The following is a 21,413-nucleotide window of genomic DNA, read 5'->3' on the forward strand; positions in this document are numbered from 1 at the left end:
CCTTACACATCATTCGAAAGCAAAATACTATGAGATTTTTTGTCTCCACCACTTTAAGAGGTCATTTAAAGCCAACAGTTTGGTGTAGGTTTTAAGAGTTTTACCCATATGTACCAAAACTTCGGAAATAAGGAAAACAAATATTTTTCTATATAAAATGTTTAATTCACTTCATAATTCAGAACCATCCTTTTGGTATTGGAAATATTTTTCTCAACACCGACTTTTGAGCCGTCCTGCAATGTCCTACTAGGCAAATTTGCCGCCATGTTACGTGCGGTAAAACTTCAGACATTTGACTTCAACTTTAAGATCTCATTTCTCGTCACACACAGTGTTTTCCATATGACAATGCACAAAAAATGTTTTTCTTGAAGAGTTACTGTGTAGTCGATGGGGTCGAATTTCAAAAATGGCATCTAGAGAAGAGTTACTGCAAAAAAAGCGGTGTCCTATATGTGGGACGCTGGGCATATATGGGCTAAAGTTTCCTTATTTGTAATGCATATGCAATTGTGCATTATTGATCACAGCACACAATGTGCAGACGAGCAAAATTTCGAAAACATGCTCAAACCCATTTTTAGCTGCGTATTGTTTTATCTGGCTTTGAATTGTTTTGGGGGATATGGAGCTGTTAGTAGCTAGTGTGATTAACGAATTCATTTGTGCTCGGAATGAGATCATGCTGCATGACTACACCATCTCGTTTTTTCCATTGCCATGCCATGAATAGAAAGGCAAGTTTGGGGGCTTGGAGGGGAGGGGAACTGTGCAGACAGCATTGACAATCCTTAAAGGCACACTAAAGAGAAATACTTAGTCAGGCTAGATTGGTAGGTTAAAGTCACGTGATTGCAAATACATCATTTTTACCGGAAACAAAACTTTTATAGGTCAGAAAAGTGTGCAAGAGCAAAGTGCACATGGCGCCGCCACACACAATTCGTACCGCAGCAGCTGACTCGTGTTTTCGAGGTACATTATTTCATTGGTAATGGGCAATTACTGTTAAAATATGAGGAGAGCAACACAGCGAGTGTAGCCAAGAAATTGAAGCGTCTCGTAATTAAAAACTGTGCAACAGACAACGGAGAGAAAGGGTAGACTCAAATAAGAGCTGCGTGTGGCCGTTCTACCCAGCAGTTTGAAAATCGGAAGCTGTCAACAGCATTCACGCTCACATGTATGCACATCGTCAACGCGTGAAGCGAGTGTGTGGTCTTCCATATTTTCTGCGCAGTTGAAAGGTTTTTGAGATATACTGAAAAGTATCTGAGGAGTACTATATGCAATCATTACCTCTCATTTGGCTCATTAAAGAACAAAGTTTCCAGCACAGGTCATCATGCATGTAGTACGTGAGGCGCCGTCAAGCAAGGCCGTATTTTAGCGCTTTTCGTTCGAGTGCTTGTTCCTTAAAGCGAAGCTGTAGCATACATACATATGTGATATGCAGCTATATTGGTGTATAGTATTGCAAGAACGTTCAACCGGCTGATATGTGTCCTAGTTAATGTGTGCATTCCCTACTGACAGCTAAATCCATTGCACCTGTGATTGGTTGGAGAGCTCCATTGCAAATGCATCATAGAAATGATGCAACTGTGCTCATTTTTCACAGGTGCTTTGAATGTGAATGGGTTTAGGGACTTTCATTTGCTATTTTCTCAGCAATACAGCCAACTCTCTGTGCAGGAAAAATGTTGATAGGGTTCCTGAGGGATAATCTGTCAGTCTTGCTTAGTTTGGTATTTCTCTTTAGTGTCCCTTTTCTTGAATTTCTCTCGCACTGTTGCTACCTCAGGCAGGCAGAGTGCACCGATCTCAGAGCCTTGTCAAGCCATGGGGATGACAAGTCTATGGCGTATACTATTATTTGTTCTTCTGTTTGCGTAACCCACGTTCTTTTCACAATCTTGATATGAAGATTGAGTCTTCTAAGTTTTGCCCTTTCCCTGTCCACATTATACTGTGACTGTCCAGCACAGCTGAACATGCTAGTTTCTGGCAACTGCATGTTAGTTGCAAACAGGCTATGTGTTTAGGAATGTTTATCCTACCTGGTACTCATTGATAGCCCTATTGTGCAATTCGTAGGGGTGTGCTAATATTGAAACTTTCAGATATGAATCAAATTCGAATATGAAGAAAAAATGGCTTCAAGTATTGAATCGAATTCAGTATGAAAAAAAAAGTTTCAGAGAAAGGTAAGACAGGCAGTTGCTGTGTCCCTGACTTTGTTCAAAATAATGTATGGCCTTGGCAACCAAACTGAAGATCTATACTGGCTCAGCATCGTCATCATCATAGTATGTAACAAGTGCAGTGGTGATGCAAAATGAGTAACAAAGTGAAATCCATGAGCGACACATCAACTAAACATAACATGATGGTTACTAGTTAAACCCATTTAATTCGGATTTCAGGGGACTGAAATAAATGCCCCAATTATCCAAAGGTCAAGGAATAAAGTTTCCCGCCTTCGTGGAAAAAAATGCCAAAAATGCCAAAAATTTGAAAATGTGATGAAGCTTCATGAGGAGGCTTCATCGCTCAAACAGCGAGAGGCCCATGACAAGTGCGCAGTTTCAGTGTTCTAGAACAATGTGTACAAAAGTGAGGAAAATGCACATTGGCAATGGAACAGCAATACTGCTTCTAAGGAGAAAAAGAAATGACTAGCAACGTGTAGACTGAAAGCAGTGCTCGGGTGGGTTCTGGCGGCTGACAAATGCGCGGCCGACAGTTGCCATTTGTGCGGGCTGGCAGCAACCATCCGCACCTAAAGAATAGTTCACACAGTAAGATTATAGCCAGTGGGTCCAAGGACTAAGCGCTTCACAGCTTCGACCGTAATTTTCAGTGCTACCCCTTCATTTTATATGGCTTTTTGTTTTTGTCCGGACCCTTACTGAGGCTTCAAGGAGGAGGAATGATGCGTGGAGTAATATGGTTTCGAGGATGCACTACTGCCACAGCCTCCACAGCGTTGCCTGCTATGTATATGGAACAGTACCAGTGCACGTGATAAATGACTGAAAAGAAAATGAAGAGGACGCCTTTGTACTGTTTACTTGACACTTTGAGCTTGATCCTCGGAGACTTTGCCCAAATATTATGGTTTTGCCATGGTCGGATTTATGAAAGTCTGAGCTGCCAAATATTTGGGTATTCTTTAATATCAACATATGTGATTAATATTTGAATATTCGAGCACTCCTAGCATTTTGACTAAAATAGGGCCCTGTTGCTAGTGGGCTCAACTGCATCACCATTGCACTGGTGGGTTCCCCCCCACCCCACCCCCAGTGTTATCCTTTGTGGCCGCCTGTGTCTAATGCTTGCTTCTATTACATTGCAGCTGTCTTTGGAAGAATACAACCTGCGCCAGATTCGGCCCAACCTTGTGTGCCTGGCCATATCACTGGCAATGGAGCGTAGGCCTTCACATCGGGAGATGACATCTGTGCTGCTCTCAGACATGTACGGTCGCATCCTCTCGGAGCCTGACTTTGAGAAGGGCTTTCAGCTGCTGCTCAAAAGCTTGCCTGACCTGGTGCTTGACACACCAGATGCCACGACGGTGTGTACTGGGCTGTGTGGCAGTGGTATGGGTAGTGCTTGGAAATCAGTGCTTGGAAAGTTTGCCTTGTGCACAACTGTGCTGTCTGTACTGCATTAAAGGGAGACGCAGGTCTTGAAATGATAAAAAATGCAAAAATTTCGATTTTGCAAAAATGGCATATTTGGGATCAATACACTCTAAAGTTCCTGCCTAAAAAGTTTCACGGTCCAATTTCGACCTCCAACTACTAAAATATAGATTTAGTTCGCTCCTACAAAGCCTGGTAATGGTGATTTCGGTGCGAAATGCAGCAGGACATCACGCCCGTCGCTTCGCACGACTGCGTCACCAATGGCTGCCACCTTGGTTTTGTTTGAAAGCTGGGCACCTACCCCACTACCTGGTATTGCTCAGTACTGTGAAATATTTTTGGAACGACTGCATTCCGCTGTTTTTTGAGGCCTCTATAACGACCTCCGAATGGCTGGCGCACGCACTTCAAATGTGATTATCTCAGCTTCATGTTTTTTGGCAACATGACTAGCCTTATGGAAGTCTTTATGTTTTTATGGTGCAATTTCGATTAATCTTTAACTGTTGAATTCAGAACGAACTAAACTTCGAGCTGTGCTGTTTTTGTTTGGCTGAGCACATTTAAAATTTTGGGAACCATAATGTCACCTAACTATACTTCATAATTATGGTGCTTCGACAAAATTTAGCATTTTTATATGATGATGTACTACAACAACAGTATAATTAGCATAGCTCCAGATGGCAGTCCTTTGGCTACAGCCCCATTTCAATCGAAACCAAAAGTATAGAAAGTGTCTTAACGACTTGTAAGAATTTAATAAATTAGGCTTCTTTAATAATAAAATCGTTCATTTCAAGGCCCGCGTCTCCCCTTAACTTTTGCCCATGGTTTCAGTGGTGTGTTAAAAAAATATTCAGCCTTGTACTTTGGCTGCTTGCACCATTATTGTCACTTATTGTGGTCTTGTTCAGTGTTTACTTGGGCATTTTCTAGCAGCATACTGTATTTGCCTGGCGACTCAGGTGTTTTCTCTTCACTTATAAGCAGTTTTCTTTGTAAAAACTGCCTGAAATCTTATGTCACGCAGGTTCTTGGAAACTTCCTGGCACGAGCTGTGGCAGATGACTGTGTGCCGCCAAAATATGTGCAACTTAACCTGGAGGAAACGGATTGCCCATTGACTAAGTATGAAACTCTGGGGCTGCAGTTTGGTGAACTTGCTTGCTGAAGAGCTGGTACCTCAAAAAACAAAAAAAAAACATTTGTCATGCTTCTTCTTTTCTTTTTTTTTAACTTAACAGGCAGACACTGCAACACGCCAGCACTCTGTTGAGCATGAAACATGGACTGGTTCGTTTGGACAATGTGTGGGGCATGGGAGGAGGCATGCGTCCTGTCAAATATCTTGTAAAGAAGGTGCGTAGACATTGCTAGCTTCCTAGTTCCTTCAAATAAATTTTGAAGGTACTGTATTTATTTGCGTAATGAACCCACCCCTCACTTTTATCGTTCAGAATTTATTTAACTTCGCCTAAAAACGTGCCTGACCTGCAACGCCAGTGTTCATCATGTTTGTTTTATCTCGCCATGATTGGCAGCCACCTTTGGCTATCATAAAATTATCGGATTACGCCGTGACACAGCAAGCACCTTTTGAAGCAAATGATGCTAAACACTGGCGACATTAATGTAGGCGAGGTCGGGACGTAACCTGTTGACAGTGTGCTTTTGTTGATGACTGGGATGGGTGGGCTGATGATGGTGATATGAAATTTTGACTCCTACAAAAAAAAATCTCTTTTTCCCCACGTAATGAACCCTCCCCTGAAATTGAAATTGATGTCAACTTTTCTGGAAAAAAAAATGGGTTCATTACGCTAGTAAATACGGTGTATCTTTTGCTAAATATTATCCTTTTATATTCTTGTTTATGTGTCAAAGAATGCAAAGATAAGGTGGCCAAGTTGCTGCTTTTCTTTGCTAGCATCTAGCTTGTTTACTGCCTCACGTAGCAATGGACGTCGTGTCAGCATCTTTTTGCACATTAGACTTCCAGTGGCCGAACAAGGTTCGTAGTCACGCTTGCGTTTTTTTCTTCTTGGAAATATATCCCGTGAGCAACCAAGAACTGTCAATTTAGTCAATTAAATAATGGCGGCCCTGTCATTTCAGCCTTTTTATCCAGTTTGTCTGAGTTTGAGCTGTCGGCAGAACTGTCCTTGCAGACTGTCATGTGCTTGATCGCATTGTTGCGCGCACGTTTCCATCTTGATTCCGATCTGGAACAACTTGGTTGAAGTCACGTCCGCCAATAAAGGGGTCTGCCAGCATCTCTTGCTCCGAACGGTTCCCGCCGGCCGTCGTACGAAGCTGGGGGTGTGCTTATTATTCCATCATATAATCGAGGCTTTTAATTCATTATTCCTACGGGAGGTTCGCCAGGGCCGTGCCAAGTTGTCATAAAATGCCGGGGTTCTAGCAATGAATGGGGGATGCATAATGGGGTTCAGCTGTGCTCGTGCATTTTTAAGCTTTGCTCAGATGCATGACATGCCCTAACAAAATCGTGTTTGTTTTTGTTGTGTTGCACATTGTCAAGTGTGCTGTTGATAGTACTTTTCTAAAACCCTGTCACACGGCCAACTCTGCCAAGCCTTGAGCTTCCTTGACATAATGAAGTGCAAGGAGAATCGCCTCAAAGGTGCTGTCATCGTGTCACATGGCCTGTAATGAGCTTCTCTGAGGATCCTCCAGGGGACCTTTAGGCACAGTTCATTCAGTGCATACGCATAAAAGAATAGCGTTCGAAACTACGGAAATTTTTTTGATACTTTTTTTCTCGCAAAATGCAATTATCACATTAAAAAAAATTGCTCTAAAGGAGCATGCTCTGAGCAGAGCGATATTGTTCCTCGGCCAGACACCATGTGCGGTGTTGTGCAATGCCTGTGCAACAGATTGTGATTCTGCGAATTGTGTGCTCTGATGCTTCGCTGGTGGAGGCTGTGCGGGTTGCGCAAATGCATCATCCATCATTGCACTACATGTTATGGAGGAATGCTACATGGCTACATGAGCAAGCATGTGTGCGACAGATCAGAAGAAACAATGATGGTGTAATCTAAGCTGTCAACCGTCTAGTTTAAGAGTACAGTGCAGTAAGCAGAAGTAAACGAAACTAACTGAACTGGAATGCTTACATTTTATGAGATAAAAACCCGTAATTACTAGTAAAGATGAAATCTTTGAAAAAAAAAAAGCGTTGTTCTACTTGTAACTAAAGCACATTGGAAAAGAGAATACTTCCTTCACCCTTCGAGGGAGATGATCGGTCTTCTTTCACTAAGAACTTTTTAAGCTTCCTTTGTCTTAGGACTGCCATGTGACACTGTTGCATCTCATAAGAAAGCAGTGGGATGCTTTGTGTGGGAGAGTAGCAAGCGCTTGCTATCAAATAGAATGCCATCACTTGGAGGTGTCTTCTCTGCTTAAACCATTTCAGGCTGGTTAATTATGTTATACAGGAACGATCATCCATTGACTTGCCATCTTGTTCCTGAAAAGTTCTTCTGGCATCGGTGCAGGCAGCCTGTCAGAGGCCAGTTTTGCAACTGCACACATTAGGAAACCGTGGCAGTTGCTGAATGCTCCACCATTTTCTGTAGGCTAGGGTCTTTTTCCTAGAGTTGTGGGTTGCAGGCTTGGAATGTGTGTGCAGCTTGTGTGGCCTGTTCAGAGAAAAAAAAACGTATTGTGAAGCTGGGCAACCATAGAAATTTTTCTGATCAGTTGTTTTCATGACGACATGCTAGTTTTCCTAACATGAAAAAAAAAGTGAAGGCAAAGGAAACATGAATAGCACATCACAGTAGAAAAATCCATATTGCAGGGTGCAAATCTGGCCCTTAGAAACGGTTTCATTATTGCTAGTGGCATGATTTTCCATAGCAACAATTGTTCTCTGGTTAGTAGCCCTAATCATTTGGTCAAATTTTTGCACAACTCCCGCCACACTATTTGCAGTACACTGGTGATGTGATGGGCCCCTTGTGTGTGTTCCATTGTATAGTGGCACTTTTTCATGTCTGCATGTTCTTCAGTGTGGCATTATTAGGCTGGCAACCATTTTTCAGATTCAAATGTTGCTCAAGGAGTATTTGTGCTCTGGGGATGTCAATGAAGCCATCCGCTGCCTGCGAGACTTGGAAGTGCCGCACTTCCACCACGAGCTGGTCTATGAGGTGAGTTAAATTCCCCACCAACTGCTAGTGAGCATGGATTAGAGGCTAGCTGCTTGGCACTGGACAGTAAGAGAATCATGATAGTTGCAGAAATGAAAATGTGGTAAACATAAATTATGCACCAATGCTTGACTTTTACTCCGCTTGGGTGCTTTTAGTTACCGTAGAAGTTGACTCGTACACCACCCCTGTGGAATGGCATTGTGGCAGGCACAGCTCGGAGCAGAAAACTGCATAATGGTGCAGTTGCAAGGCCAGCACTCGGAGGCAAATGGGAATCAAAGGAGGTGAAATGATGTTTCATCCTGCCTTTCATACTTGCATGCAGCTGGCTGACTATTGGCAAACTAAGCTGCCAATAGTTGTATAATGTGGTGCGCACTTGGGAGGTTACCAAAAGCTTGCTCTTACGCTGTCTACTGCTCGTCAGGGAAAGCAACCGGCAGCAAAAGCGAGCCGGGTCGGCGAATGGCACGCAGTTGGAAATTTTCGCAGAAAAACCGATTAGCACGCAAATGATGATTTTTACTCGTGGAGCTCAATGCATCCTGCCGGGAATGGGCACAGACACAAGTTTTGTACTACCCGTGACTCAGGTGAAACTACCTTAGACCCCATAAGTAAATAGGTAGACCAACTGTATGGATCGACCCTCGAATTTCAGATGGCAGTTTTTAGAAAGAAAAAAAAAAGGAATGTTGACTTATGCACAGCAGTGTGCGGTAACGAGTGGGTTTTTTAGAGCAGCTTGCACATTTTAGTTTTTGAATGCGCAGAAATCGTTCTGCACATTGTGAGCCCGTATTGTGAACCCGGTTAGCCTTCATTTGTACTAAGCGAGTGTTAGTTATAAGCGGGGTCGTTATAAATGGACTTAACTGTAATATTATTCCATGATTTGCTGAATGGCTACAAATATTTTGGCAGATTTAATACTGAAGATGAAAAATAATTTTATACATCAGAAAGAAAAACCTCTAGTGCAATTTGTAAGTTAACAGACATTATTGTTAAAGCTTTTTTTTTCTTAACTGTAAATTAAAAGGTTCATAATATGCCTCTGATTTCACATTCTGCATGTGGTGCTTTTAGTGTTATTTTTGGAAATTACTCTGCTCATTGTTTCAACTTGCTTTAGAAATTAGCTAAAAAATTTCCACTTTCCGCAATCTGTAGTTTTATTGAAATAAGGTTTTGGTAGTAGGGGATTAAGTGCGTACTTGTTCTTCCAGGCTGTGGTCATGGTGATAGAAGACATGGGTGATATGGCCATGGAGCTTATGTGTAAGCTGCTCAGAGCACTTGATGCGAGCGTGATTGTTACTCCAGAACAGATGAAGCGGGTAAGTGGAAATGACAGTTTGCAAAGCACTAAAAGAAGGCTGTAAACAGGCTTTTTTTTTTTTTGTACAGTGCTGCGTTTTAGTTTCATGCTACATCTTGCTGGCAGGCTTCTTTTTTTTTGCATTCATCCAAGAGCATTGCTTTTAATGTTAATTTGATATTTTTTTGTAAGAGTAGTCCTTAACCATAGCTATTCGCATTCCCCTGCCCCAGTCTGGATGGAGCCACAACAATGACAAAAGAATAAAGATTGGGTCACAGTGGCTGACCAATTGTTCACGTGCTAAGAACTTGCTTATTCAGACAGCAGGGTTCTCCCCACGGTGGGTGGCAGTGGTTTCGGTGCCCACCTCTCAAGCCGACCACCCGCTCACCACTGCTTGCCTCTTGGGCTTTAAGTTTGCTATACTCGGCCACAACTTTCTGTGACTGCAGGGGCAGCTCTACACGCACGAGGCACTGGATTCCTCAAGCGTATTCTAGTGCACACAAGCGCGTCATTCGCACATGCTCACAAACCAGAGATGCAGACCAGATAGCTGGCGGTAATCGCGGACGATCGCGGTATGTGAATTTCGCCTTCAGCGCGCCGATACCAATTGCATTGCTCACGCTTACGGCATGAGCTCTACTCCCGTTGTCACTTTCTTCTTTTACTTGATTTCATTATTGTTTCTGAAAAGCTGCATTTTTCTTCTCGTGCATTATTAGCACTAGTTCAGCACCTACTGGCACTGGTGCATTTACACGCACTTACACTTTCAAAACATTCAGTTTTTCACTATGGTGTGGTGCCACTTAACGTCCCGCATTTGGGCGAGACCAAGGAGCCAAGGTATACCTTGTGCAGTCTAGCGTTAGCGAGGCGGCACATAGACAACGCCAACAAACGACTTGGAGTCGTGTCATGCTCTGGAGATGAATCCGAAGAGAAAAGCTGTGCCGCCGCCTGTGCTGTTGTTTTTTCTCTAAAAGTGACCGAAAAAGTTATTGGTGATGCCAGAGAACAAATACGTAGCCGGTCGCACCTGAAGTGGACGCTGTTCAGCCCCGGACATCGCCCGTGTCGAAGAGACTGAAATCAAGTACACATGATGGTGACAGTTCACCGTCAAGCCTTGAAGAACGTGCAGTGCACCAAATACTGGCTAAGACAGCAAGCACACATCTGTCTTCAACGCATCTTGGATTCTTAACCACCCTTGGCTTCTCTAGGACAACATCAAAGGTGGGATGTTTTGTTAGCTGTGCGTAAAACACAACAAGAAGCCTTTCGAGAAACCTGTGTGGAATGAAGAGCCATGCAAAAGGATCCGGCTTGAAAGTGTTCGCAAACATGAAGCCTGCGAGTCCCACCGTGGCACTGTTACCCTTGAGGCACACAGCAGTGTAGCAGTGTCACCGCTTGAAAAAGTGCAGTGTCCGGTCTCTTGCAGTGCCATGAGGCACGCATTTGCATCTACCGTTTATACTCGTGTATAATCCACCCTTGTGTATAGCCCACACCCTCCACTTTCTGCTGCAGAAATTTGGACAGAAAAAAAAATAACTCTTCAAAAACATGCCTAGTCCCACAAAGGGCTACAAGATAGCGCTAGTTAGTTTTTCCCACACTACATTCATCATCGTTCCGCAACACGACGCTTCCGCGGCTTTCTGTTTTCAGTTTTAACGGTGCCTTGCTCAGCACCATTTGGTCTTTGTTATCCAGTGCTTTTTTCGGAAGGGTGTGGACTGCTTGCAGAATCTGTTGTGTTGCGTGCGCTGTCGTGTGGCAGGCTGTGTGCTTTTGATTGCGAACAAAAAGCAATGGCCAAGTGCAGACAGTCCTACACTGCAGGTTTCAAACTTGCTGAGGAACATGGTAAACAGGAGGCCGGGCTCAAGTTTGACATTGATGAAAAGTATGTTCGCTGCTGGTGTATGCAAACGCAAGACCTCGCCAAGACTACCTGAACCGGAAGACTTTCCGTGGGAAATGGTGCAATTCCCAAAAGTTGAAGAGAACCTCGTCGAGTATGTTTGCACTACTAGGAGCAACAGCTTAGTGGTGTCTATGGAAATGATCTGCCTGAAAGCAATCTCTATCACTCAGCACATGAATATTCGACCTGCGGACTTCAAAGCCTGTCGAGTGTGGCTTCAACATTTTATGAAACGGCACCAACTCCATCTGCCGTCGAACAACGTTGTGCCAGAAGCTGCCAGCCGAATACGAGGACCAAAGAATGAAGTTTGAACACTGTCAACACACTGCGGAGGGAGCATGAGCATGACCTCTCACAGATAGGCAATGCTGATCAAACCCCCGCCTGGTTCAATGCCCCTGAAAATTGCACGATGGAAGCCAAAGGGGCAAAATGTGTCTCCATGCACACTGCTGGTGCCGAACGGCAAAGGTGCACGGAAGGTGCATGGAACGAAGCTTCCACCCTACGTTATCTTTAAGAGAAACACTCTGCCAATAGAGAAGTTCCCCCTGGGTATCGTGGTACTGGTGAAAGAAAAAGGTTGGATGCCCGGCGAATTGGTCATAGACTGGCTGAAAATAGTGGGGCAGAACCGACCAGGAGGTCTACTATGCCGCAAAGCTCTTCTTGTGCTTGACAGCTTTAGAGGGCACCTAACAGCCCGAGTGAAGACTTGGCTGGAAGACTGCCGAACGGACTTAGCAGTAATTCCTGGTGGCCTGACAAGTTTGCTGCAGCCGCTCGATGTTTGTCTTAACTGACCACTCAAGACAAAATTTTGGCGGTGCTACACTGAGTGAGTGCCCGCGGGCAACCACGGAACAACTCCGACAGGGCATCTGAAGTGAGCGTTCCTCCAGCAAGTGTGCACTTGGATTCTGCATGCGTGGTGTTCGTTGTCAGCGGACACCATCGCAAAGAGATCTAGAGTCGCGAGGCTGTCAAATGCCATGGACAGCACAAAGGACAACCAGCTTGGGAGCACGCCAATGAGGCGAGCTCGTTTGACAGCGCTGAGAGTGCCGAGGAGCTGAGCTCGCCTGACAGCGATTAGTGTGAAAGCGGCGATGAATGGTGAAATAAAATGTTTTTATCTGTCACCAGCATTTTATTTCTCTGGAAAATTGTGCTCGGCCTTTCTTACCATGTCTGTTGAGGGGAGATGAGGGTCATGAAATCTTATTTTATTTTTAACCATATCTTGCTGAAACTTGGCGTGCAGGTATATCTTTGAATGCTGATTCCAAATATACATCAAGATTTTAAATAGCTAATCTGGGACTGAAAATGTGGCAAAATAATATATCCCAAATAAAGCCTTTCTTACAGGCCATTATGGTAATTTCTTAATTAAAAAAACTAGTTTTAAAGAATATGCAGTCATTTTCAAAGTTCCACTGCACATCCTAAAGCTAAGAAAATCATTATGTAGATCATGAATTACGAAGTTAAAAAAAAAGGCAGCAGTGACTAGCTTACATTTGACCTAATTGCTAGTCTGTCAGTTTTAATGAAAAAAAGAATCTTTAGGATGTAGCGGAGGTTTTGCGAAAAATATTGGCAAGTTCACTAAAATCTGGTCATGCAACCGTTATCAAACCATAAGGCAAAGGCATTTTACAAGAAAAAAAGCTCGGAAAATTGCATTTGAAGTTTGACCCTATGTTAAAAGGTGAACGGTTGGTAGGTAGCCTTATTGTGATATTTCCCTGTAATGATGACGTTTCCTTCCCATTTTCAAAACTGTTTGCGTTCTGAATACGTCAGCTAAAACTGAAGATATCACAAACTACCGTAAAAACCGGCCCCCATCTTATGTGCCGGCCATTGCCGGAAAAACTAAGGAAGTTTTGCAACAATAGGTGGCTGAAGCCAACAGCCTCCATCAGCAGCAGCGCGGCGTGGCGACGTCGCACCGCCATTTTGCATTTACGTCGTTGCGAAGCTATTGTTAAAAGGCTGCTTTTTCACATTTTATTTCAAAATGAGTGGAAGCCGACGGCAGTTCACCGTCGCCCTCCAGAAAAGTGCGATTGAGTACATGGAAGCTCACAGCAACCTGGTGGCAAGGCGCGAATTTGGAGTATCCGAAAAGAGCATTCAGTACTGGCCGAGGCAGAAGCTGCGTATTACAACTTGCAGCAACCGAAAGAAAACATCATTTTGTGGGCGGACCGCAGCATATCCAGAATTTGAAGGAAAGGTTGTGCTTCGTGCAAGATCGCTGCCTGTGACTGCCGAATGCATCCGCGTGAATGCGGTAGAGATAGCGCGTGCCTCTAGACTCACGAAGGCGCAATTCAAGGGCTCGGCATCCTGGGTGCGGCGATTTATGAAGAGGGAGGGCTTTGCTCTACCGCGCCGTATTTCTGTGTGCCAGAAACAAACACGTGGGTCGATGGTCGTGCGATACTGTTAAAAAATTGGCCAGGTGTACATACAAGCAGCATTTAAATGAAAATAAATACTCTCACCATTGTGCAACCTGTTGAGTCGCATTTGTTTCAAGGTAAGGGTGTCTTCCGGTACTTTTTCCATTAAAAAAGATTTTTTTCATTTTTAGAATTGGTTAGTTAGGGGGTCGACCTATATTCCGATCCGACCTATAGTCCAGTTCTTACGGTACCCATGACCAAGATAGTGCAAGTCATTAGCAATTCAGCAAAATTTGTGGACTTCAGATCTAGCCAAGGCGATTAGTACAGTTTCACCTGGGTATAAGAATATTGAAAGAAATGTGATTTTTTGTTGCATCCAGGTTTTTGTTACATGCAGCTTTCGCGTGAAGACACTAAAAGGCAGTGCACAGCAGAAACCAAAATAAGAAATAAATATAGGTGAAATCACTTTGTAAATGTTTACTGTAAATCCCCCACTACTTGAAGTCGTAAACGCGGAGAACATATCGCGATCGCGCTGGTTGATAGCTCGACTGTGGCAGCAGCCACAACCAGAGTAGGGGAGTCTGAGGCAACACGACCTGGCTAGAGGGGAGCGCATGTGGTCTTGCCGCTCGCGGAGGCACCTGCTTCTTCCAGCGTGTTCCCACTGTCTGGTCTGCCTGCTGTTGCCCCAGGAAACTGACTGTTCACGTTGTGTCCCCGACGCTCTTCGCTCATCCCCTCTCCCAATGTACGAAAGCTATCGGTGCCAGAATGATGCGAGCTACCACGTGGCAGTGACGGTCGCTCACTGTTTGACTTGTGTCTTTTTGGAGTTGAAAATGTAGCAGAGGATGTGAGCTTTTGAGTGAGCTTTTGAGCAACTACACGAGCTAGTTATCAAGCAAGCGAAGCCTCATACGCCAAGAGCTATCCTGGCGATCGATATAAAGGGGGCCTTCGATAACGTCACACACGAAAGTATCCTCCGTAACATGCGCCAAACGGAGTGCGGGAAGCGCACCTTCAAGTATGTGCAGGATTTCTTAACCAACAGAACTGCAACAATCAAAATTGGAGAGAAGTCGAAACCAATAGCCCTGGGAGACAGAGGCACCCCGCAAGGGTCGGTTCTTTCGCCGCTTCTCTTCAACCTGGCACTCCTCCCTCTCCCGACTTTGCTTCAAGACATAGAGGGCACAGATCACGCTCTTTACGCAGACGATATCACCGTGTGGACGTCGAGGGAAGGGTCGGAGAGTTGGATGGAGGAGACCCTTCAGAGAGTGGCAAAGACCGTGCACGAGTTCGCTCAATCGTGCGGCCTCAGTTGCTCGCCCCAGAAGTCGGAGTTACTCGTCATCAAGCCCAGAAGAAAGCAAGGAGACCAAGAGAACATCCGCATCACCATCGATGTGGCGAACATAACGCCAACCACGCAAGCACGTATTCTGGGTGTCATCTTCCAGAACAACGGCAAGGCGGGGGCGTCGATAGACAAGATCAACGGAACAAATTTCGCACATGATCAGAAGAGTAACGAACAGAAAAAGAGGATTCAAGGAGGACGATGCACTGACGCTCGTCCAGGCCTTCGTGACGTTGCGCATCGTTTACGCGGCGCCGTACCTGAAGTTACTCAAGAAAGACCAGGACCAGTTGAACGTTGTTATACGCAAGACAGCCAAGATGGCGCTGGGCATACCGACGCACTCCTCGACTGACAAGCTTCTCGGCATGGCCAAGCACAACAACGTTGAAGAGTTAATAGAAGCTCATCTGTCTAATCAGAGTCCGGCTCAGTCAAACTTCGGCAGGACGTCGCGTTCTTGCCAAGTTGGGCTGGCAAGAGGCAGACCGGAAGGAAACGGGACCGTTACCCAGGTTGTGGGCGCATAAAATCTACAGTAAACCGCTGCCTTGAAACATGAGGCCGGGTCGTAACGACTGCCGCAGAGCGGCTCGTATAGCGGCTTTGACGGAGACATTAGATCAAATAGAAGAAGAAGAACAGGGCGTCACTCTCTTCACAGACGCTTCATTACCCAAGTTTTCATCGAAAGCCACGCTGGCAGTTACGACGCAGGATATGCTCGTAACCTGCGCCTCTATTGAGACGTCTTTTCCAGAGGTGGCAGAAGAGGCCGCGATAGCGCTAGCACTCGCGCAGCCCAAAGTGGGAAGAATTGTCACTGACTCGCAAAAGGCGTATAACAGTTACAGAAAGGGGTGGGTGTCCCTTGCAGCACTAGGAATTCTCAAAAGTAAACGCGACGTTCCTGAAAGGAAAGTTGAGTTGATATGGACACCGGCTCACTCTGGGCTGGAGTGCAACGAACTTGCCCACCAGTTCGCCCGAGAGATGGAATACCGGGCAGCGGAAGGTGAGCCACAGTCCATTATTAGTTATAAGGACATTACGAACTATTACAAGACGGAGAGGCGACGTTACCCCGATCCTCACAAATCGCTTACCAGAGAACAGCAAGCGATCTACAGGCAGGATCCTTCCCGCACCCTTACCTTCAAAACAAGATGTACCCGGAAAGGTACGAGAAGGAATGCGATTTCTGCAAGGTGCAGTTAGGCACGCTCCAACATGTCATTGGAGTATGCAACTTCAACAAGGAAATCCCCCCACCCCTTACCTGCCCCACTACCCCACCCCATCCCTCACCCTCCCTTACCGAGCGATGGGAGACCTTGCTAACCAGCCCCGCCGTGGAAGACCAGCTCGTCCTGATCTCCAGGGGCCAGGCGGCTAGGGAAGCATATGGGTCCCGTGAAGAGGGAACCACTCCCATCGACGGCATCTAAGCAGACGTCGAGCTCGAATCAATAAAGTTGTTTCTCTCTCTCTCTTTTGAGTGACGCCAAAATGACTGCGATCGGACAAGTAGGAGCGGAGCGAGCGCCATGAACTTCGGCTTTGTCTCGCCATTCTCGATTGTTAGCCATGGGGGTGTATAAAACTTTAACTTTTTTGTATTTCTAGATGGAGTAGGACTTAGATATTTTTGACAGAGTTGAATGCATAAACATGCCGAAAATGTTATTTATAGAAAACTTAATGCATTTTAAGTAGGGGTGTGCGAATATTCGAAATTTTGAATACGAATCCAATATGTTTCATATTCGTTTCATATTCGTATTAGATAAATGATATTCGTGAATTTCCGAATATTCGAAAATTCCCGAATGCTCGGCAGTGATCGTATACCGCGCCGACTTTCGTAAATTTGTTTGTGGCAAAAGTGCAATGCCTGGGCAAATTATCTGAATATAGAGTTTAAAGTTCTAGGAAAACAATATAAAGGCCCTGTTCTCTCTCTTCTCCATCGTTTATCGCGTGGACCGATCGCATTCCGATGCCGCTAGGCTTGACCTTGTGCGCCATTTCGCAAGTGGGCTTTCCCACATATCACACGTGCTGTGAACAAGATGGGGGGACGACCCGCTTCTCACAATTGCAACGCAAAAGCGCGTTTATTTTTTATCCTTCTGTAATATGTTATCTAATTAATGCCCACACCCATGGCATTTGTTCTGTCACCTTAACTCTCTGAGCGTGACCACCGCCATCTTATTTTGGTCAACTACACTATGCGGAAAGCCTACTTGTGGAATTTCGCGTGAGGCTCCTGAAGGGGCGACTTGAGGTGTCACAGCAGGGCAAGCGATCCTTTAAAAATCCCGCCTATTGCATGGTGCACTGTAACCCATGCACCTCTTAAGTGGGCAGGCGTGACAACGTTCGGAGGGCCCCTGTCACTAGGTAAAAAAAATAACCTGGCCGCGTAGTTTTGGTATCTGAGCTTCGCCACTCGCCCGTGGCAGTGGTAACTGTCGGCCCGTGCATTTGCCGGTAGTCCAATCTCGGCACCGTGCCGCTTTCAAACGCTGACAGACGCGTCGCTGGTCTTTTTTTTTTTTCCTTTTTAGAGGCAGGCTCTCCATTCCGACGCCTGTATGTGTTCCCCGTCCCCTTGCTTGCATTTGTGTTCTTCCAGCACACTAAAACGGGCGGCTCATCATGGGCTTACAGGTGTTTGCACGATAGAGCCACCTCATAAGACTTCTGCATTGCCGGTAGATTTTTTTTCTTTTTCGGGCCCGCGGGGCATTTTATAAATCGCCCTTTGAATAACCCGGGTATTTCTGTCGCTTCTTTTTGAACTCCTAATTAATGAGGTCATGTTGTTTTTGTTTCCAGTGTTGTCATGTTATGGATTTCATTTTGCCTGACCACATTACAGGTTGGATACTGTTATGCTGTTCAATTAAGTAGTATAGATTTCTGCGTACATCATGTTTTTTTTATACCGTGCTCAGGCAGTCTAGTTTTGTTTATTGCAGTTGCAAAGGCCATACACTATTTTGAAAAAAATATGAGCAACAATGTTTGCTTGTTTATCTTTTCTGAATTTATTTTTTGTGCTGACCAGATATTCTATATTCGAAGCAATTTTTTCTTCATATTCGTATTCAATTTGTATTCGAAAATTTCAATATTTGCGCACGCCTAATTTTAAGACGTGTCCCTCTTAAAATTATCTATTAAGAATTTAAAAACGGAATACCTTAAAGGGGTCATGACATGGTCTGCCAACAAATCGTGGTTTTACTTTGCAGCTATTAGCCACGTTATTATGCGTCCTTAAAGAAGAAGTAGGGCTCTACGTGCGCATTTGAAGTAGAAATTGCAATTAAAAGTTATCTGCTCGAAGCTCCTCCCCCTGGCAGCTACGGCCATGTTGAAGCGGCCTGAGTGACGTCATGAGCCAACATCGGCGTCATTTGCTGCATAACTGCGTGCGCGTCCACACGGTCCATGCAGAGCAGCTTTTGTCCTGGCATCTGGTTCTTAGACGACACCGCTGTAATGCGAGAAAGCCACACTAGCTGGCGTTTAACCTGTTACCGTCGCGTTCTGCAGTGCTTTGCAAAGAAGCCAACCTGACATTTCTTGGAATTATGAAGGTGAATCTGGCTGCTTTCTTGTTGGCAATTTAAGGGACTGCCTCAAAGCAGAGCGGCACGTAAAAGGCATTACAGAGCGTCAGACCTTAAAAATTTACCGTTTACCAATGCGCAGTGATCAATTGGGATAAGACTGCTAAATGTGCTGAACAGAACTCCTTCAGCTGTCTCTCATGACCAGCTTCTATGCTTTATCTTGGGGACCTTTTCTTTTTGAGAGAATGAAAAATCTGGGGCCCTCTGTTTCGTGCAGCTGTCGGACCACATGATACTCCTCAGATGACCCACTTCTCTCTAATATCCAGCATTCATGCAACGCAATGCAAATAGGACGCAATGCAAAGCAGGCAACGCAAACAGGACTGAATCTTGTGTGTATGCCACGCACAGCGCCGATGCGCCCGCCAGTCAGAGTACCACAACTCCCAGAGTGCATTGCATCGCGGCGGCAGTGGTGTAACACAATTGCTGTTGAAATCGGTCTATTTTTGTGTGACTAGATCACCACAAAGTTACTATCAATGTAGACTGATATTGATGAATTTTTGCATTTACTCATGGTATGGCTAATTTGATGCATAATACAAGAAAATATTCTTTAACGAGAACTCCTGCAAGCAAAGGAGGTCATTGCTTTCAAGTAAGCTTCCATGCCGCCTACTTATAGATGTCAGTGCAGGGCATATCAAATTAAATGTTGTTCCTTTGTGCAAAGTACAAGGATGCTTCTATTAGTGTCTTGGCTAGGTAACTGCCCTGTCACTGCATACAAGTGTATCTTAGCACCGTAGTATAATAGCGTAGCCTGAAATGCTCATATCTCTGCTCCTTGTAGAGATCCTTGCACGTGTACGTATTCGTGCATATGTGTACTGAAATGTTGCTGTTTCAGTTCTTTTGATAGGGTTTTCCAGGATATGCCAGACATTTGTATTGATGTGCCTCCTGCTTACACAAGATGTCAGTGCAGGGCATATCAAATTAAATGTTATTCCTTTGTGTAAAGTACAAGGATGCTTCTATTAGTGCCTTGGCTAGGCAACTGCCCTGTCATTGCATACAAGTGTATCTTAGTGCCACAGTATAATAGCTTAGCCTGAAATGCTCATATCTGTGCTTGTAGAGATCCTTGCACATGTGTACATATTCGTGCATATGTGTACTGAACTGTTGCTGTTTCAGGGCTTTGACAGGGTATTCCAGGATATGCCAGACATTTGTATTGATGTGCCACCTGCTTACACAGTGTTGGAGAAGTTCATTGGCAAATGCTCAGGTGTGGGCTTCTTGTCCCCAGATATTGCCAAAGCAATGCCTACCAGGTAGGTTCCCTCCATTACAAATCTTCTTGTTTGCACACTACAGAAAATATTGTGTGTTTAGCCTATGTTGCAAATTATTTATGCTTGCACCTTTGGCTGCTTTCTTAGTGATAACATCATAAATGCTGGCCTGCTTTCCTATGTAATGAATGCCATGACAGGTATTGTCTGTGATTGGATTTTTCTGCTGGTAGCCTGTGCATAGTGTTTAGTTTTACTACACATGTTGCCATTCATGTGTACTTGCTTGGTGAACATTAAACCACCAAAATTTTTGTGATAGGCAAACTGAAGAAATGGAAATGTGGACAAAAATTTGTTTCAGTATCTCATTCCTTCTAAATTTTCTTTTGCAGGGGACGCAAACGGTTTGTTTCTGAGGGTGATGGGGGCCGCCTCAAAGAGGATGCCTACTGAGGGACCCACAGTCCTATTCTGCAGTGTACAATCCCCTCTGGAGATGTTCTCTTTTTTTTTCTGCATGTTTTGCGTCCAGCTAGAGGTGTTCAGAAACCATTTCATGGCAAAATTCTTCATACACTGCTGTGTTGAACAACACTCGTTACTGGATGGGCTTCTGTGCCATGTTGTACCCTCTCTGTACCTGCAGGCGTTTTTCATTAAACGTCTATCAAGTCACAGAGTCTTACTATGTGATTGGAGCAGTGGTGTTGCATGTAGTTTCAGGCAGAGCATCACATTCAGTGTGATTGGAGCAGTGGTGTTACATGTAGTTTCAGGCAGAGCATCACAAACAGGCATCTATACATTCAATCAGCGTGTATACCAGACGAACGAGCGTTGTCTTGTGCTTTGTAATAGTCGTGACTTTCAGCACTCATGAGATGAAGAGCTCCACCAACAGCGGAGCAAGTTTTGGGAAGTGCAGGGTTTTTTTGCCAGTCGCCAGTGTGATAGCCTTCGCGCCGTAAAGGGCCACTGAAAAGGGTATTGAGGTTGGCTTTAAAATGCTTTCACTATGTAGAGTACAGGCCGCCGAGCGTTTATGCCACGTACAAGACCCCAGAAGCGAGCGCTAAATTTACAATGCATTTTTAAAAAGTTCCTGCTCCTCGCGACGACGCGAGGTGCCGGGCTTTCGTGCGTAACCTGGCATACGTCATGTTGTGCAAGTGACATCAGCAGCCGGGAGGTTATCAATGGTTCGCCACGCCAAATTTCAGATGTCGCACAGTTACCAAGGCCGCGGCCATTCCCCATGCGCCAGCAGCCAGCGGAGGTAAGGGAGGGGCCAAGGGGGTGGAGCCAGCAGAGAAGCGCCGCCGTTTTTTGGCCTGTGAAAATTGTCGAGAGGAGGGAAAGGCGCGAAGGCGCGGGAGTTCAAATGGATGCGGACATAGTAGATGCCGAGGTCTGGTTTGCTCTGGGCCAGCTCCGTACCACCACCGCGGCGGGACCGGACGGAGTGTCGAACAAGACGCTCAGAAACCTAGATCCCAAGTCTGTCGCGGCTCTGACAGACCTAATGAACACCTACTGGAGGGAAGGCGAGATCCCCCAGGAATGGAGGCATGCACGGGTGACCTTCATCCCCAAACCGGGAAACTAT

General features: G+C 45.1%; 1 protein-coding gene across 1 annotated transcript in view; it reads left to right on the top strand.

Moving 5' to 3' along the window:
• Pdcd4 (Programmed cell death 4) overlaps positions 1 to 20,482 on the top strand; it is a 23,877-nt gene extending 3,395 nt beyond the window's left edge. The window contains exons 4-10 of the mRNA XM_077644802.1: positions 3,365 to 3,586; positions 4,693 to 4,790; positions 4,907 to 5,021; positions 7,739 to 7,846; positions 9,079 to 9,189; positions 19,704 to 19,843; positions 20,200 to 20,482. Coding sequence (XP_077500928.1) covers positions 3,365 to 3,586; positions 4,693 to 4,790; positions 4,907 to 5,021; positions 7,739 to 7,846; positions 9,079 to 9,189; positions 19,704 to 19,843; positions 20,200 to 20,260 — 855 coding nt within the window. The 3' untranslated portion in view covers positions 20,261 to 20,482. The remainder of the gene's footprint in view (positions 1 to 3,364; positions 3,587 to 4,692; positions 4,791 to 4,906; positions 5,022 to 7,738; positions 7,847 to 9,078; positions 9,190 to 19,703; positions 19,844 to 20,199) is intronic.
• Positions 20,483 to 21,413: the final 931 nt, after the last annotated feature.

Source organism: Amblyomma americanum, chromosome 1 (genome assembly GCF_052857255.1).
Source record: "Amblyomma americanum isolate KBUSLIRL-KWMA chromosome 1, ASM5285725v1, whole genome shotgun sequence".
NCBI classification, from domain to species: domain Eukaryota; kingdom Metazoa; phylum Arthropoda; class Arachnida; order Ixodida; family Ixodidae; genus Amblyomma; species Amblyomma americanum.